General features: G+C 53.8%; 1 protein-coding gene across 1 annotated transcript in view; it reads right to left on the bottom strand.

Annotated features, from left to right (window-relative positions):
* Positions 1 to 14,318, bottom strand: part of ME2 (malic enzyme 2) — a 38,924-nt gene extending 24,606 nt beyond the window's left edge. The window contains exons 1-2 of the mRNA XM_030968956.1: positions 14,208 to 14,318; positions 6,715 to 6,843 (exon numbers count right to left, since the gene is read on the bottom strand). Coding sequence (XP_030824816.1) covers positions 6,715 to 6,822 — 108 coding nt within the window. The 5' untranslated portion in view covers positions 6,823 to 6,843; positions 14,208 to 14,318. The remainder of the gene's footprint in view (positions 1 to 6,714; positions 6,844 to 14,207) is intronic.
* Between the last annotated feature and the right edge of the window lie 3,792 nt (positions 14,319 to 18,110).

Raw genomic sequence — 18,110 nt, 5'->3', positions numbered from 1 at the left:
CAGGGGATCAGGGGGCAGAGGCAGAGCCAGGGGATGAGGGGCACAGCCAGACACAGGGGATCAGGGGGCAGAGGCAGACACAGGGGATCAGGGGCACAGCCAGACACAGGGGATCAGGGGCACAGGCAGAGCCAGGGGATCAGGGGCACAGCCAGACACAGGGGATCAGGGGGCACAGCCAGACACAGGGGATCAGGGGGCACTGGCAGAGCCAGGGGATCAGGGGGCACAGCCAGACACAGGGGATCAGGGGGCACTGGCAGAGCCAGGGGATCAGGGGGCACAGCCAGACACAGGGGATCAGGGGGCAGAGGCAGACACAGGGGATCAGGGGCACAGCCAGACACAGGGGATCAGGGGGCACAGCCAGACACAGGGGATCAGGGGGCACAGCCAGACACAGGGGATCAGGGGGCACTGGCAGAGCCAGGGGATGAGGGGCACAGCCAGACACAGGGGATCAGGGGGCACAGCCAGACACAGGGGATCAGGGGGCAGAGGCAGAGCCAGGGGATCAGGGGCACAGCCAGACACAGGGGATCAGGGGGCAGAGGCAGAGCCAGGGGATCAGGGGCACAGCCAGACACAGGGGATCAGGGGCACAGCCAGACACAGGGGATCAGGGGGCAGAGGCAGACACAGGGGATCACGGGCACAGCCAGACACAGGGGATCAGGGGCACAGCCAGACACAGGGGATCAGGGGGCACTGGCAGAGCCAGGGGATCAGGGGCACAGCCAGAGCCAGGGGATGAGGGGCACAGCCAGACACAGGGGATCAGGGGGCACAGCCAGACACAGGGGATCAGGGGGCACTGGCAGAGCCAGGGGATCAGGGGCACAGCCAGACACAGGGGATCAGGGGGCAGAGGCAGACACAGGGGATCAGGGGCACAGCCAGACACAGGGGATCAGGGGCACAGCCAGACACAGGGGATCAGGGGGCAGAGGCAGACACAGGGGATCAGGGGCACAGCCAGACACAGGGGATCAGGGGGCACTGGCAGAGCCAGGGGATCAGGGGGCACTGGCAGAGCCAGGGGATCAGGGGCACAGCCAGACACAGGGGATGAGGGAGATCACTCAGCCCACGCAGCTGGCACCGATTGCTCAAATCACACAAGAACCCACGCCTAAGGCCCAAGCTCACCCCAGCTTTCCCTGGGATTAAGAGCTTAAGTACTCCCACAGTCTGGGTGTAAGCAGTAGGGATCACTGTTTGCAGGCCGGGTGTCCTCTCCCCAGGTGCTGTGTGCTGACTTTCACTGCCATCAGCCTCCTTAATCCTCTTCTCAGCTCAGGACAAGCAGGGGTTGTCCCCAGGCCAGCACAGCCAAGCAGGGCGCGCATCCAGGAGGGAGCCCAGCACACCTCAAAGACCACTGATTAATTAATTAACACTCCACAACGGACAAATTCACTGCCACAAAACCAACCTTCTGCTGGGAGGGGGAACGAAAAAAGCTGCTGGAGTGAAACGCTGATGCTATTTTAGTTCAGACAAGCTCACGCTGAGCCACCATGAACTTCAATCCACATGCTCTGGCACTGGGACTTCGCAGCAACTGGGCTCCATTGCACAAAGCCCCTGCTGCTATAAATACCAGCACACACAAATTCTAGCTGTGTGCCTTGCGTGGAGCAGCCTGGATGCTGCAAGCAGGACTTTTATAGCGCCACTGAGTAAGTAATTCTCAGAGGTTTCCAAGCAGAGAAGTAGTAGTGGTGGTAAGTCTTCCCCGCCTGCAGTCTCGCAGCCACGTATATGAGAGTGTACTTTTAACCAACCATAAATGCTCTCATATACAGCAAAACCCCCATCCAGGGCTCCTGACAAAGATGTACACACAGTTTATATCCAAACACGCCACTGTCTGAAAAATTAGTTACTCATGAGACTTAAAAAATGCTTTCCTTGTAACTCCTAGTAATTGCTAGAACAGATTCAGCAGGGAGCACAGCCTTTGAAGCAGCATCATAAACATCTTGGAAACAAAGTAGATTTTATGTCGGATTGCGGGCTGCTTCCCTTGACTTTGCTCCCTTGGGCTAAACACAAAGTTCACTATTGCACAAGATGCCTCCACTGGAAATTAATAAAGTTCATTCATAAAGTTCATTACATAAGATTCAAAGGTGTCTTCACTATCTCTAGCAGAGAATAAAAGTTTATGAGAACAGAAAACTCCTGCTTTCTTTCCTCCTTCAGTTTTAAACTGGATTCTCTCCCTGTGTTCTCCCAGAGCAGCAGTCTGTACCCCGGTGGGTGTGGCTGACACAGCAGGGCAATGCTCTGTGACACAGCACAGATCCCATGGGATCTCCAAGCCGTTTCACACTCCCTCTCTCCCAGGCATAGGTGCCCCCAGGCAATGCTCTGTGACACAGCACAGATCCCATGGGATCTCCAAGCCGTTTCACACTCCCTCTCTCCCAGGCATAGGTGCCCCCAGGCAATGCTCTGTGACACAGCACAGATCCCATGGGATCTCCAAGCCGTTTCACACTCCCTCTCTCCCAGGCAAAGGTGCCCCCAGCTCCTGGACCCCTCTGCAAGGCAGAACACTGCACCACTCTGCCTGACAACCCACGCTCAGCCAGCCCACAGCTGTCTGGGGCAGCTGGAAGCACTCTCCTGCAGACGAGGGGAAAGCCAGGAGCAGAAAGGCTCCACTCCCTGCCAAGGAAGTGTCCCAGCCCCTCGTGGTACATTTTCATGGACACCAACGGCAGAGTCCTGAGCCCCGTGATTGCAATGGCATCCCTGGGGATGTGGCTGCTCCTGCTCTCCTCAAGGGCATTAATGCCACAATGGTGTAACAGCCCCAGGCAGTGCCCTTCCTGCACCCCCCACCCCCAGCCCAGAGGTGCTGAGCAGAACACCTGGGCCAAGGTAAATGAGGCTCGATACCCTCCCACCACCTTTGGCACCGGGTTACAGATTAAACAGCTCCATGTGCCCAGGTGTAATTCCTTCTGAAAGCACACGGATCTCAGGGAAGCTGATAAAACCTGCAGGTACGTGGCCATGCCAGCTCCATCCAAGAGCCCCACCATGTCCAAACCATTGGGCAGCACACAGACCTGCGGTGGGACTTTTGGGCTGGGGGTGTGCGCTCAGTTTCTGTCATTTTCCTGCCTTCTGGGGTCTTTCCTCCTTACTGATCACAAACTGATAGCAATGTCCCGAGCACTGCACTTCTTAGCAACGATCACCATCTGCATTCCCTCCCCACATCCTGTTTATCCTGGCTTCCCCAGGAAGGCACAGGGGCACTGCGTATTCCATGCCCTGGCTGCTCAACACAGCTGGCTAAGCCTAAATCTAAAATGTATTTAAAAAAATGAAACATGTCAAAACCAGCATGGTGAGAAAGGGCAGTGCAAGGGAGCATCTGCTTTTACATCTTCAAGCTCATACAATCCTTTCTTTGCACTCTCTTGGGCAATCCCTTTTATTTTGTCAAAATAGCTTTAACTTTGGCTGTGTTTTTTCTGTTTATTTTTTTATTCTGAATTGGAAATGTACTGTTAGGGTATTTCCTACAAGTCAGTGAGGTGATGTTTACAAGTTTGCTAAAAAAATTGTCTCTATGCAAAGGTAAATTTATCACAGTTTCTGGAAGCATTCTGGAAGCCATGCATGAAAATAAATTGGGCTGAAAAAGCTGCGAATGAACACAGATGAAACTGTGAGCAAAATATAACATATGAGAAGATGACCACCTGCATGAAAGATAATACACTGGTAAAATTCCTCAGGATCAGCCTGGGATTATTAACCTGCCACCAGTGAATGTTTCTTTAACATTTATCACATATTTCCATGCACATATCTATTGCCATTCCAGGCAGATACATGCACACAAATATATGCATACATAAATCCTAAAGGTACCTGCTGAATCCAAAATTGTGAGAGGCACTGTCAGTGCAGGAGAAGTTTTTGGACATCGGAAGGGATTTCCCCATGGAAAGGGAGGTCAGGAATTGTAACTGCCCAGGGAGGTTTGGGCCTGGACGTGGCACTGAGAGCTCTGGGCTGGGTGACAAGGTGGGGATCGGGTGACAGCTTGGACTCGATGGCTGGGAGGGCTTTTCCAACCCCAGGGATTCTGTGATAGCCTAACAACCCTGAGGAAGAGCCACGGAAAATGGGGTAATGGAACCCACAGTACAAAATACCATCACCCTTCTTCACCAAAATAACCAACTGAAGTACAGGGAGCGTGGCCAACTATGCAGTGACAAATTTTCTGCAAGCCACAGAAAACAAACACACAGATAACATTACAGGTCATGTATTTCCAGTGGAGACAAGAACACTCTGATGGCCCTCCACGTGGCAGAGCAGACATCCCCAGTCAGGGATCCTGTCCTCCTGCTCTGTGCTGGATGAACAAACCCTGCCCCATCTGAAGCCCGGCACCATATCAGTAACAATTTAATTGCCAGCACTAAACCACGGAGATTGTTCTCAGTGTTCCAAGCAAGCTGAAAATGCTGGGGACCCCCAGCAGAACTGAAGGTGCTGGAGCCAATGAACTGCACTGGGAGCTCCATCAGGGAGCAGCAGTCCCACAGCATGCAGGGCTCTGATGGAGAAGCATGCCACAGCAGCTGCTGGCTGCAGCACTGAGGCGGCCCAGAGAGCTCACTGCCTCTTTGAGCCATCCTGACAATGAACACCTCCAATCTGCCCCTCAAACACCAAAACCCAAACCAGGTGGGGTGACTGTGTGCTCACCTGCAACACACAGCTCGGGGTGGGCAAGAAAAGAAACACACACACAGGGTGGGAAGAAAAGAAACGCAAACAGCTCGACACACAGCTCAGGGTGGGCAAGAAAGGAAAAACACACAGCTCAACACACAGCTCAGGGTGGGCAAGAAAGGAAAAACACACAGCTCAACACACAGCTCAGGGTGGGCAAGAAAAGAAACACACACAGCTCAACACACAGCTCAGGGTGGGCAAGAAAAGAAACACACACAGCTCAACACACAGCTCAGGGTGGGCAAGAAACAAAATGCAACTGTAAGAGAAAAACCTACTCGAGTGGCAAAGAGCAACAGATAAGTTCGCACAAGGGCAAGGGCGAGGTCCTGCCCCTGATGCTGTCCTTCTGCAGCTCTTGTTTTAGGGACGTGCGCCTTAGGGGAGACCAAATGTTCTGCAGGGTTGATAGAGGATGTAAAAATTAAATCTAATCAAGAAAAACATGATAACCTCAACAAGCTGACAGCAAGAAATAACACCCTTTATCTGTTTCTGTACATAGATAATATATATATATCTCTATACACAAGTGAGGCACAAGGGGTAAAGTACTCAGTGTGTTTAATAAATCATTTATGTCTTTGCTGAATATCCAAAATGCATTTCCATACAGATACTGCATCCAGCAGTATCACTCAGTGAGCTTTCTGATCCATTCCAACAGGCGTCAGCAGGAAGGACAGGCGGATACAGGAGAGACAAACTAATGCAGAATGGGGTTCCCTCTCACCAGTGTAACTTCTTGGAGGCATTAAAATATTCACAAAATCAATTGCCATTAACCAGAAGGTCCCTACTCCCTTCTACTCCTCGAATAAAATTGCATTGTGCTCAGTCCAGCTGAGAATTCCAGGGTTAAAAAAAATGGAAGGATATTACCACTAGAAAAACAGTAAGAAATGACCTATTGTTCTTGTTTCAGAATACTATTGCATAATCAGCATTTGGAAAAGCTTACAGGGGTTGAAGTAATTTCCATGGCCATGTCAAAGTCTTTAGAACTCAGAGTCTCAAGACAATCTGATCTTGACAAATCACACCAATCTACTCTTTTCTCTTTCCCTGACACAGCAATCTCAACTTCAGTTTTGCAGTCAGCCAGTCTCTACCTTCCACAGCTCTCTCTCCCTGTCTAGGCAGCCTGGATTCATGCAGGATTGAGGCATCTTGCACTCTGCTGTCCAGGGTGGAAGGGAAGGGTAGAATAACCCAGCCCCACTGCTCAGGAAATGCCCTGAGCAGAGAGATAGGGCAAATGTCAGAGACAGGCAGACTTGCCGCCTTTCTTGACCACTTCAGACATCTTGGACCAGCCCCCAAAAGCTCTCATCTGATTTCTGACCAGTTTTAATTTACACATTAATGGCTGCAAGATTCCTGAAGGCCACTACAACCCCAGTGTGGGGGGGGGGAAAAAAAGGAGGTTGAGGATGGGCTTGTGCAAACAGGAACAGTTTTGTGAAGGGAATAAAATGCTACTTTCTTAGGAGTCTGCCTCAAAGCATGGAATTAACATGATATTCGTACCTCCCAGTCAGCTCCCACCAAGGTTTGTTTTTAGATGCTCTTTCAGACTCTGCAGAGGGGTATTTCTTAGGTGATGTGGCTCAGCCCCAGCTGTCGGTGTCCCAGGAAAGGGCCAGGGCTAGGACAGAGAGGCTAACGCTTCCTATGGTTAGCGAATTCAGAGTTAACTCTTGCAAACTCTCAGGTCAGACCCTCTCCCTGCTAAAGCTGTCCCTGGGCTCAGCAGTGCCAGCAGCCCCTCGTGTGCCCAGGGCAGCAGTGGCAGCGAGGACAGAGCCGGGCTGGCTGGGGCAGCCGGGGCAGGAACTGCTGCCAGCCTCGCCGCCCCGCTCTGGCTGTGTCAGAGCACAGGGGGCACAGGACTATCAGCAGACACAGGTGACACAGACAGACAGGACACAGACCCACCTTGTTGGTGCGCGGGTTCAGCATGAGCGGCTTGCCCTTCTCCTTGGTGTGCAGGCTGCGCCGCGCCATCGCGCAGGGCGCCGCGGCCACGCGCAGTCGGGACAGCATCCTCCTCCTCCTCCGGAGCACCTGGAGAGGCAAAGGCAGCACTCGGGCACCCACAGAGCCTGCAGAGCCCCTGGCACGAGCAAAGGCAGCACTCGGGCACCCACAGAGCCCCTGGCACACCCAAAGGCAGCACTCGGGCACCCACAGAGCCCCCGGCACACCCAAAGGCAGCACTCGGGCACCCACAGAGCCTGCAGAGCCCCCGGCACACCCAAAGGCAGCACTCAGGCACCCACAGAGCCTGCAGAGCCCCCGGCACACCCAAAGGCAGCACTCAGGCACCCACAGAGCCTGCAGAGCCCCTGGCACGCCCAAAGGCAGCACTCAGGCACCCACAGAGCCTGCAGAGCCCCTGGCACGCCCAAAGGCAGCACTCGGGCACCCACAGAGCCTGCAGAGACCCCGGCACGGGCAAAGGCAGCACTCGGGCACCCACAGAGCCTGCAGAGCCCCTGGCACGCCCAAAGGCAGCACTCAGGCACCCACAGAGCCTGCAGAGCCCCTGGCACGCCCAAAGGCAGCACTCAGGCACCCACAGAGCCCCTGGCACACCCAAAGGCAGCACTCGGGCACCCACAGAGCCTGCAGAGCCCCTGGCACGGGCAAAGGCAGCACTCAGGCACCCACAGAGCCCCTGGCACACCCACAGGCAGCACTCAGGCACCCACAGAGCCTGCAGAGCCCCCAGCACGGGCAAAGGCAGCACTCGGGCACCCACAGAGCCTGCAGAGCCCCTGGCACGCCCAAAGGCAGCACTCAGGCACCCACAGAGCCCCTGGCACACCCACAGGCAGCACTCGGGCACCCACAGAGCCTGCAGAGCCCCCGGCACACCCACAGCGGGCTCCTGCTGCCACAGGGAAGCACCTGCAGTGTGAGACCCCTTTTAACACCATGAAGCAACAGCCCAAAACTGCCAGGAGGAAGGAAAGGAAGGAAGGGAGGGCTTGGAGTGATGAGAGCACAGAGCGGAGGGAAGGCAGGGATCCTCCCGGCAGAGCAGAAATGCCAGCAGGGACTTTAGCTGTCCCTGGTGACCCATGGAACCGGCAGTGCCGCAAATGCCAGCCAGGACAGCACAGCCTGGGCAGGTGCAGCCACAAAATCCCCACTGGGATCCCCTGGAGCTCTCCAACAACAAAACCTCCTGGCCTGGACAACACCGGGGAGAAACTGTGTCAGTCAGCATATTGAAACCCTGCTACAACAAAATGTGGAATTAAAATGGCCAAAAACTCCACTGATCTGTGAATTCCAGACTTAGATTTTCACAATTCCAAACTTCAAAAATAGTTTAAAAAAAGTTTATTTTCAGAGAGACTATATCATTTAAAGTAAAGGATGTTCCCCTATAAGAATTAAAAAGTGTTAGTACAACTCAAGTTCTAATTCTGACAGGTGTTAGCAACTCTTGAATTCTTTTTACTCCATTATGGATCACAAGCTATTCGGAGAAGAAATCACCATTTATCACATGCTCATATATGGCAGGACCAGCAGGGAATGTGCAGTGGACTCATGTCCCACAGATGATTTCACTGAGACAGAGAGACAATGGGAAGCAGGGCAGGACCTCACCAGGACCATGGTCTGTGTGGTGACACACGGAGGGGACACGCCAGCCAGGCCAGCGGGGCACCAGGAGAGGGGACCTGTCACCCCCAGCCCAGCCACACACTCACAGCCCAGACAGGCAGGGACAGTGAAGCAGGGCATGAGATATTTTTAAGGAATGAAACCATGCATGGCTTGCATTTTTAATTTCTTCCAGATGGGAGACAAAATTGAATTAAGGAACAAAACTTCATTATCTTAAATATCGCCTGAATACTTTAGAAGACCTGCTCTAATCAAATTTGCACATAATAAGCTTTTAAGATGGCAGACTGGTCTTACAAGTTACAGTCTGAGGATTTTCTTGAGTATCTTTCCAAGCATTAAAAAAATACACAAACATTTAACATTTTTCATGAAAATTCCTCTTCTACCCACTACAAAGCGTAGAGGGAAGCTGCTCTGCGTCCAGAAGCATCCTTTCCCCTCAACCTTCACTTGTTTGTTGAGGCCTGTGAATGACAAAAGTTCCACTCAAACCCCCTCTGTTGATTTGTTTTGGGGTAAAGATCATAAATTTGCTGCGTGGGAGGAAGCCTTGCCAGCAGCACAAACAAATGTAGCCTCTAACGTGCTTGTTCCTCCCCAAACCTGCTAGTGGTGGAGTCAGCACTCGGGAAATCAGGATCAGACTCGGGAAATTAACTCTGTGCTGCGAAACAGATTAATTCCGTGCTGCCCTTAGGATCACCAGATTCAGTTTTAGCTGGTTTTAGTTCTGGCTGCTCACTTGCCGTCCCCCCCTGGCTGCAGGTCCATCTCCCCATGCAGGGTAGCCCAAAAAGGGTCTGTGACTCCAGTGTCACAGCAAACCCCATCCCAGAGTGCCATCAGCCTGCTGCCACCATGGCGTCAACCCGTCACCAGCAAAGCCCGAAAACAAGGAATTAAAAAGTAGGACAAGCACCACACCCTACCAAACTCTAATTAAATTTAAATTACTTTGGGGCAATTAATGAGCATTTAAAAACCAAATAAGATTGTGGCCCAGATTCACCTGAACTTGATCAATTAACTCTAATCAACGAGGCAGAGGGGAAAAGGCTTTTCAGGGGTGATACAAATCTTGCTTTCTTCCCTGACGTGTGAGAGAGGAGACTTGTTCCTCTCCGAGGTGTCACACCAGCGCCTAAAATTATGCTCTTGATGGAGGTATCTCAGATTCATAAAGGGGGAGAATCAAGTTTCATTTTCCACTGAGCCCTGTGCTTAGATCCAAGAGATGTGATCCCAGTTAAGTTATATCCGTCACAAAACCTGACTGGCCACTCAGCCCTGAGCTCTCCCTCCCTTGCTCTTCTCATTGTTCCCTGTTTGTTTCCTCTCCCATCCTGCACACCTCCCTCAACTCCTTTTGTCACAGACTTTTTAATGTGGTTTAGCAAGGGCTTGCCTCCCAAACCCGCCTGAACATGACCTGCCCTGATCCCACGAAGCAGGAAATCCTCTCCCATGCCCACCCACATTGCTTGGCGGGGCTGCCAGCAGCTCTGCCCGCATGGCCGTGGCCCTCTGCACCCACCCCAGCTCTGCTGGCACCAGCCCTGTCCCCTACACCTGCAGGGAAGGACAAAGGGACACGGAGCCTCACGCTCTGCGGCTCACATCTGCTGGGGAGCCACAGGAACAGGTCTGGGGAAAGGTCCCCAAAAGGTCCCCAAGCCACCACCCGGTTACAAGGAGATGGAGGGGTGGGACTGTGCTGCTGTCTGGGGAGGCTTTAACGTGGTTTGTGATGGGTTTGTGGGAGAGAGGCCAGGCCTGAGAGGGTGGTAGCTAAACCATAAGAACAGGAGAGCTCATTTTGTGAGTAGAGGCTGACAGAGAATCCCAGAGTGGTTTGGATGGGAACACACCTCAAAGCCCATCCAGCCCCACCCCGTGCCATGGGCAGGGACACCTCCCACTGTCCCACGCTGCTCCAAGCCCCATCCAGCCTGGCCTTGGGCACTGCCAGGGATCCAGGGGCAGCCACAGCTGCTCTGGGCACCCTGGGCCAGGGCCTGCCCACCCTCCCAGCCAGCAATTCCTAATTCCCAATAGCCCAAAATCTGTCCCTGCCCTCTGGCCCTGGGAAGCCATTGCCTGGCTGCTGTCCCTGCATGCCTTGTCCCCAGTGGCTGTGCAGCTCTCCTGGAGCCCCTGGAGGCCCTGGCAGGGGCTCTGAGGTGTCCCTGGAGCCTTCTCTTGTGCAGCTGAGCAGCCCCAGCTGTGCCAGGCTGGCTCCAGAGCAGAGGGGCTCCAGCCCTGGCAGCATCTCCGTGGGGGAGGGATGAGAACTGGGGGAAAGATCAGCACCTGCCATGATGTGAGAAAACACAGAGAGGATGAGGATGTGCAACGTCCTGTGAGGAGGAATTAGGAGGAAAGCAGCAGAACTGAACGAGGAAAAAATTCCTGCCCAAACCTGTGTCAGCATAACCAGGATCTCTGCTCTCCCTTCAGTGCCTGACAGTGGTGAGAAGTACACAAGACTGTGGAGCACCTCCAGACTGAGTCCAGCACAGATGGGAATTTTTGAGTGGCTGTGTCACAAATTAGGGGGATTAAATCCTTCAGCACAGCAGAGGACAGCTCCCTGCTGTGCCTTATCAGGAGGCATCTGCCCAGGTCAAACTAATTACCAATAGCACAAGCGCCCTTATCTGGGAGCAAATGTTCTGCTGCTCCAATTATGGATTTGTTAAATGGCAAAACCTACTTTTAAGGGAAAGTTTCATCACGCTCTTAAAAGGCAGAATTAGGTTGGCCAGAGAGTCGGGAAGCTGAGAGTCAATTAAAGCAAGGTCAGCTTCAATTAGTGCCCAGGCTGCCTGACCTGTGGGTCTCCCCTCAGTGCCAAGGAGTGTCTGTCCCTGCACAGCAGCTCCTGCTGCGTGACTCTGCAGCCTGCCTTCACTTTGAGGGCTGGGGAAACACAAATGCATTTCCAGCGCTCCCGAAATCCTGTGTCAGTGATTTGTTCCAGCCCGTCGTTCCTGTACAGAAACTGACCCGTGTTGAGGAGCTTTTTTGTATTGCCAAGCTGAAATCGTTAATTCCAGGCCATGGAGGCCCCACAGAATTTTCAGTCTTTAGGGCCCCAGCCATTTCTAAGCCAACAGACATTGTCTCCTACATGCCCACAGCCATCCCTCTGTGAGCCTGCACCACCTCAGGTCTGGAGCGGATGCACCACGCACTCTGTTCTCTTTTATTTTATTTTTTTTTTCAGTAATAAACAGCCCAGCCTGGCCCACCCAAGCATGACACAAACCAGGCACACAGTAGCTGGCTTCATCACTTCAGTAATGATAAAGCAGTCTAAAATTATTACATTAGGCGAGCACGGGCTGTGAGTGCGCCTCCCCATGAGACTTCCACCTAAAGAAAGCAGCTCTCCCTGCACCCACCAGCCTTCAGCAGGGCAAGGAGGCACTTTTGTTCCAGAACAGGGGCATCCCACAAGGAAGGAGCACATGGTTCTGCACAGCAGCTCGGCGCCTCTGGCTCCCTGAGCTGACCAGATGCAGGAAACAGTGGCAAAACTACTTCAGGCTCCCTCCAGCAAAGTCCTGGGCCACCACTTTAAAGGACATTTCTAAGGCACCTTGAGATCTGCAGATTAAAAGGAACAGTCATGGGCAGAAATTACTAACGAAGTGTTTGGCAGAGGCAGGCGGGTTATTTTGGAAGCAGATTTTAGCATATTGGAATTACTTTTCTTCCCTTTTATTCTGAGGCAGCCAGTTGAACAGGAGGAAAAGTTAGGTGTGGAGCACTCAGGCAGAGCAAGCAAGCTCACCACTAGAGGCTGGAAACGTTCACTAAACAAAGCACACCTAGGTGAACTCGGATGAGAATTATCTCAGAACTTTCCTAAGAAGTGTATTTGTTAATTACTGTAATTTACAGTACTATCAGCCTTCTTGCAGCACGAGCAGAAAGCAGGGCTGAACTGTTTGGTATTGGAGTCTTGGTTGGTAGCAGCTCTTACCAGACAACATCAGAGAGCTGTATTTTTATACATTTACTGACCTAAATATTTGGATTCTTAAGCACCAGAAAGTCCATTATCTTTTACTGTGGAAACTGCAGCAGCAGTATTTTTGGCCAAGTCTGACAAGATGTATTGAAATTCTTGATTTATTTTGATTTGTGCAACTAGGAGGGCTACTGGTGGTAAAGGTAAGGACAAAGACCTCATCCTAAAATCCCTCAGAAATACTCCAGGACTAGCAGAAAGGTACTCATGCTCTGTTCTGGAGAGATGGCACGCCCCTGTGCTGGAGCCGTTCAACTGAGAAACACTGATTTCTTCTGGATACAGGTTGAGGGGTGAACAAGGATGTTCCCAGCAACTGCTGCACTTACAGATGGGAGTTCTTCGTGGGAAAGCAGCTCAGCACTGAGCACAGAGAAGCTGAGCTGCTGGTAGCTCAGTGCAGGTGAAGTGCACATCTGCCAACCTCCTACAAACCTCGGCGTGTGCCGGCTTTAAAAATAAATACCCCACCTAAATTACAGAAAAACCTGAGAACCTATCCATGCACCAAGAGCTACCAGTGCTGCTTCAGCTGCAGGGAAGCTGCTGGCACCACCCGTAAAGATGAGCATTCAATTAGTACTCACTCAACCACGGCGTGTGCTACCACGCACTTTGACAGCCTCTGCCTCAGTTTGCAGAGCAAAAAGCTCCAAATCTTGCCTGCACTCAAGCTGCTGACTCACAAGCCACCGCACAGGATTATCAGAACTTCCCTCCCGTGACTGTAACACACAGTTTCTTCTAAAATACAGGCTCGGGTTAAATTTCTACAGATGTTATAGCGTCTAATAAGGCATTAGACACTGCTGGCTGCACACACACGGGCCACCTGCAGAGCTGCACATTCTGCCCAGCTCTTTCATTTGCCCATATGTAAATTACAAGTACACAGAAAACCTCCCTTTGATGTTCACCACTTTTTGGAATTACCAACACAAACACACCAAATAATCGACATTTGGTGGTTTTGATCTTGCTTGGCTGCAAGACCGTCCTTTTCCACCAACCCTTTATCAATGTGCTGGAAGTTTGGTTTGGTTTTTCTCCTGTTAATTATGAGATTCTTGCCATGACACAACACGCCGAGTTGCTCAGACAACACCCCTTAGTCAGTATTTTTTAGTGGAGCGTGGAGCCAGGGACGGCGGCGTGTCAGCCACGGCCGCTCCGCGGAAGGAGCAGCCAGGAGGCCAAACCCAAACAGCAACTCCGGAGTGCCGGGCGGCGCTTCCTGCTCCAAGGCCGCGCCAGCTGCTCCGCTCCTTCCCAACTTTCACTCTCCAGGGCCACGGGGAAGTTGAGGGCAGGTCGGGCCCGGCGCGGGGGGGAGGCAGGAGCGGCTGGGCCCCCTGGGTGGGCGCTCGCCGCGGCCTCGGGCAGCTCCCGGCGGGCGGGCTGGCAGCTCCATTTGTCACCGCCCTGACAGGGGTAAACACGCACGGGCGCAGCCGGGGCTGCTTCCCCCGGCTCCTCGCGGGCACCTCCGCACCTGCCGCAGGGCCCGGCGCTGCTTCCGCCGCAGGCCGAGCCGCGGGGCCTCGCACCGCCGTGCTGCTGCTTCGGCACTACCCTCCGCGGGGCCGGGCCGGGGACACGGAGCATCCCGGGCGGGCTCCATTCCCTCCCCGCGCCCGGGCGGCCTCCAGCCCCTCAGAACGCCCCGTAGACACGGGTTTATAAGAGAGAGAGAGAGGCCTGTGGTGCGCCGCCGCAGTTGTATAATTGTTACCAGAACGGGATCTACCTCCTCCTGCGGCTGCTGCCCGCTGAGCGATGCCGGCCGAGGACCTGTTCCTACTGAGCGAGCACAGCGCCCGCCCGCCGGAGCTCCGTCCACCGCAGAACCCGCCACTGAATGGAGCCTCCACCAAGGCGCTGGGGAGGGACACCCCGGGAGGCGGGTGTTGGCCGTGAATGACAACTCACGCAGCCAATAGAAGGGAAGAGAGCTCGCCGGCGGCGGTGGCGTTTGGCCAATGAACGTTTTATCCCGCCCCCGCAGAGGGGAAAGGGGGCAGGCACGGCGGGGTGGGATCTGTCACAGGTTAATTGGACTGGCGAGACAGCCAATCAGCGCGGAGGGGCAGGGCGAGGGGCGGGACTGGGGAATGGGAGTGCGAGGGAATGGGTAACGTGAGGGGAACGTGAGGGGACAGGAATGGCAATGGGGCACGGGAAACGTGAGGGGAACGTGAGGGGACGGCAATGGCAATGGGGCACGGGAAACGTGAGGGGAACGTGAGGGGACGGCAATGGCAATGGGAACGTGAGGGGAACGTGAGGGGACGGCAATGGCAATGGGGAATGGGGAACGTGAGGGGAGAGGAATGGCAACGGGGAACATGAGGGGAACGTGAGGGGATGGCAATGGCAATGTGGAACGGGGAACATGAGGGAAACGGGGAACATGAGGGGAACGTGAGGGGACAGGAATGGCAACAGGGAACGGGGAACATGAGGGGAATGTGTGGGGATGGCAAAGGCAATGGAAAACGGGGAAGGTGAGGGGATGGCAATGGCAATGGGGAATGGGGCACGTGAGGGGACGGGATTGGCAACCGGGAACAGGGAACGTGAGGGGATGGCAATGGCAATGAGGGACGGGAATGGCAATGGGGAATGGGGAACATGAGGGGATGGGAATGGCAATGAGGGATGGGAATGGCAATGGGGAACGTGAAACGTGAGGGGAACATGAGGGGACAGGAGTGGGAATGGGGAATGGGGAACGTGAGGGGGTGGCAAAGGCAATGGGGAACATGAGGGGAATGTGAGGGAATAGGAATGGGGAACGGGGAATGTGAGGGGACAGCTATGGCAATGGGGAACGGGGAATGTGAGTGGAACGTGAGGGGACAGGAATGGTAATGGGGAACGGGGAACATGAGGGGATGGGAATGGTAATGGGGAATGTGAGGAGATGGGAATGGGGAACATGAGGCGATGGCAAGGGAATGAGGAATGTGAGGGGATGGGGAATGGGGAACGTGAGGGGACGGGATCCATGAGGGGTTGGAAGCCTTAATAAGATGGAGACCTGTGAGGGGATGGGGCTGTGAGGGCATGGGGCTGTGAGGAGCTGGGGTCTATGAGGAATCTGGGTGCATAAGGGGACAGGGCTGTGAGGAGCCGGGGTGCATGCAGAGCCTGGGTCCATGAGCAGACAGAGCTGTGAGAAGCAGGGGTCCATGACGACCCTGGGTCCATAACGGGACAGGGCTGTGAGCGTCGTGTGGCATCCAGGACGCTGGGGACTGAGGCTCTACAGCGACATCCTGCTGTGGAGGAGCCTGAGGGGGAAAGGCAAAGCAGGAGGAAAGAGCAGAGAGCAGTAGCAAGGAATGTGATCACTCCACTCAGAGTTCCTTGTGGCTACACGTAAGCTGCTCCCCGTGGCCAGGGCCACCGTGCCGGATGCCCTGCATTCAACAGGGCTCCTCAAAACATGCAGGGCCGCAGCGATGAGGTAAGCCCTGCCTGGTCTGCTGCTGGCGTGCAAATCCCAAAGCTCCGGCTAGCTCCCAATATGCAAGCAGCCCGGCTGGGGAAGCGGCGTCACGGGGGAGCGACGGCTCCAGGCAGGACACAGGACACAGGCTCCAGCTTGCCACTTCCGAGGGTGACTTCTCTATGGCTACGATAGAGGAGCTTCACCCTTGGCCGCAGAGCAGGAGAAGCTTCCAGTGAGCGCGCAGGAATGAAGGAAAAGCGACAGCTCCCAGCAGCACAAGAACTCCATCAATAAGTGAGAACAGCCGCCGGGAACGGCCGCGAGCGGCAGGGTCAACTATAAAGAGTTCCCGAGGGGCGGAGAAACCCGCCCCCAGGCAAATGAGAACACAGACTGAAATGATTGACACAACATAACATCGAATGGGAGACATGTTGGGGAGGGGAAACAACTTCTGCTCCAATCACCCTCTGCCCAGAGTGGAAGGTTCTAGGGGGAGGGCGTGGGCAGAGAGTGATGGACAGGGAGGTTGTCGGGGAAACATAGGAGGGGTTTTCAAAGAAACCATGGCAACTAAGGAGGGGATTAAGGACTGACATAAAAACCGATACAAAACGGCGGGAGTTCCCTAGACAACCGGGGGATTGACATATAACTGAACATGGGGGGAAGCAGGGAGGGAGCCCCGAGGCAGAGCCATTGTAACAGAAACATGGGGGGAATGGAACAAACCAACCATAAGTAATCTGAACATTAAAATATAATTTGAACATCAAACTCATGTAAAACATAACCGTAAACAGAAAAGCGGTCACACGGCAACAGTCTGCTGCCTCACGGGGCCTGGAGGGCTGGCATACGCTTGGACTCAAACAGAGGGCTTGGCAGAAGTCATTGAGGCAGCTAATACTGCAGGTCAGCACTGAAATTGCAGGAGAAAAGAGCAAAACCATCACTTTTCACAATAACACTCGGCTGTTTGTCCTCACAGCGGTCAGTGGAAGTGATACCCATCCCCAGCTCAGCCTCCACAGAGTTTGGAGAGAGAAAGTACAGGGGTGTGAAACACAACAGCTCGGCCCATCCCAGCCTTTGTCTGCCTCCTCTCCAGCCCAAACTCAGATGTTTTCCAGTGCTGCAGATTTTGAAACTGTTAATCACAATCCTGGAATGGTTTGGTTGGAAAAGAGCTTCAATCTCATCCATAGGCAGGGACACCTCTCACTGTCCCAGGCTGCTCCAAGCCCCATCCAGCCTGGCCTTGGGCACTGCCAGGGATCCAGGGGCAGCCACAGCTGCTCTGGGCACCCTGGGCCAGGGCCTGCCCACCCTCCCAGCCAGCAATTCCTTCCCAATACCCCATCTCATGCTCCCCACTTTCAGTTAAAAAGATAAATTTTTCTTTTAACTAGAACTTTTATTAAGTAAGAATTTTAATTCTCTGCCACCAACACCGAACACGATTTAAATAGTTTGATGTACGAAGGAGCACGGCGCAGTTAAAAGAAGCAGAGTCACTATAGTAACAGTATCAGATATGTAAACCTACTTAATCAAAACCCCCTCTCCTAATTATGATTTTGAGGCCTGTCATGAAGAGCACATTCAGCTGCTTTCCCTCTCCCCTCCCTGTCAGCATGACTGTGGCTGGCTTGAGACGTTTCTGAATAATGCTGCTCTGCACCTATAAACAAAGAGATTGCGAAAATAACCTGCAAGGTCATGCCTTTGTGCCAGGCTAAAAATAGCCCAAATTGGAGGCATTTAAAACTGCCTGGCTTCCTACCCAAATTGCATAAATCACTTCTGCTGTAAACCCGTGTCACTCCAGGCCTGTGGAGGATATTCCCCAGGATCACCTAATGAGCAGCTGGGGTCTTGCTGAAACATGCTGTGCAGCACTTTGTTGTGGAAGAATGGCTGCCTGGAGAGCTGGGCTGTGATTAGTCACTCAGAGGAAAAGCTGCACCCCGGGGGCTGCACTCTGGGCTGCGGGGCCCCAGAGCTCCCAGCAGCGGGTTGGATGGAGGAAAGCTGTCACTTCCAGGGAGCACCCGCTGCCTTCCAGCCCCATGGCACTGCTTTGGTTCGCTCCCAAATCCTGGCTCCAAGCCTTTCCCAAGGCACAGGTCACTGTGCAGAGGAGGCCTGGCCCATGCTCTGTGCCCCAGCACGGCCCCAGCTGCCTCGGGGGAC

The sequence above is a fragment of the Camarhynchus parvulus genome, chromosome Z (genome assembly GCF_901933205.1).
Source record: "Camarhynchus parvulus chromosome Z, STF_HiC, whole genome shotgun sequence".
NCBI classification, from domain to species: Eukaryota; Metazoa; Chordata; class Aves; order Passeriformes; family Thraupidae; genus Camarhynchus; species Camarhynchus parvulus.
This window is presented reverse-complemented; position numbering and strand designations above follow the sequence as displayed.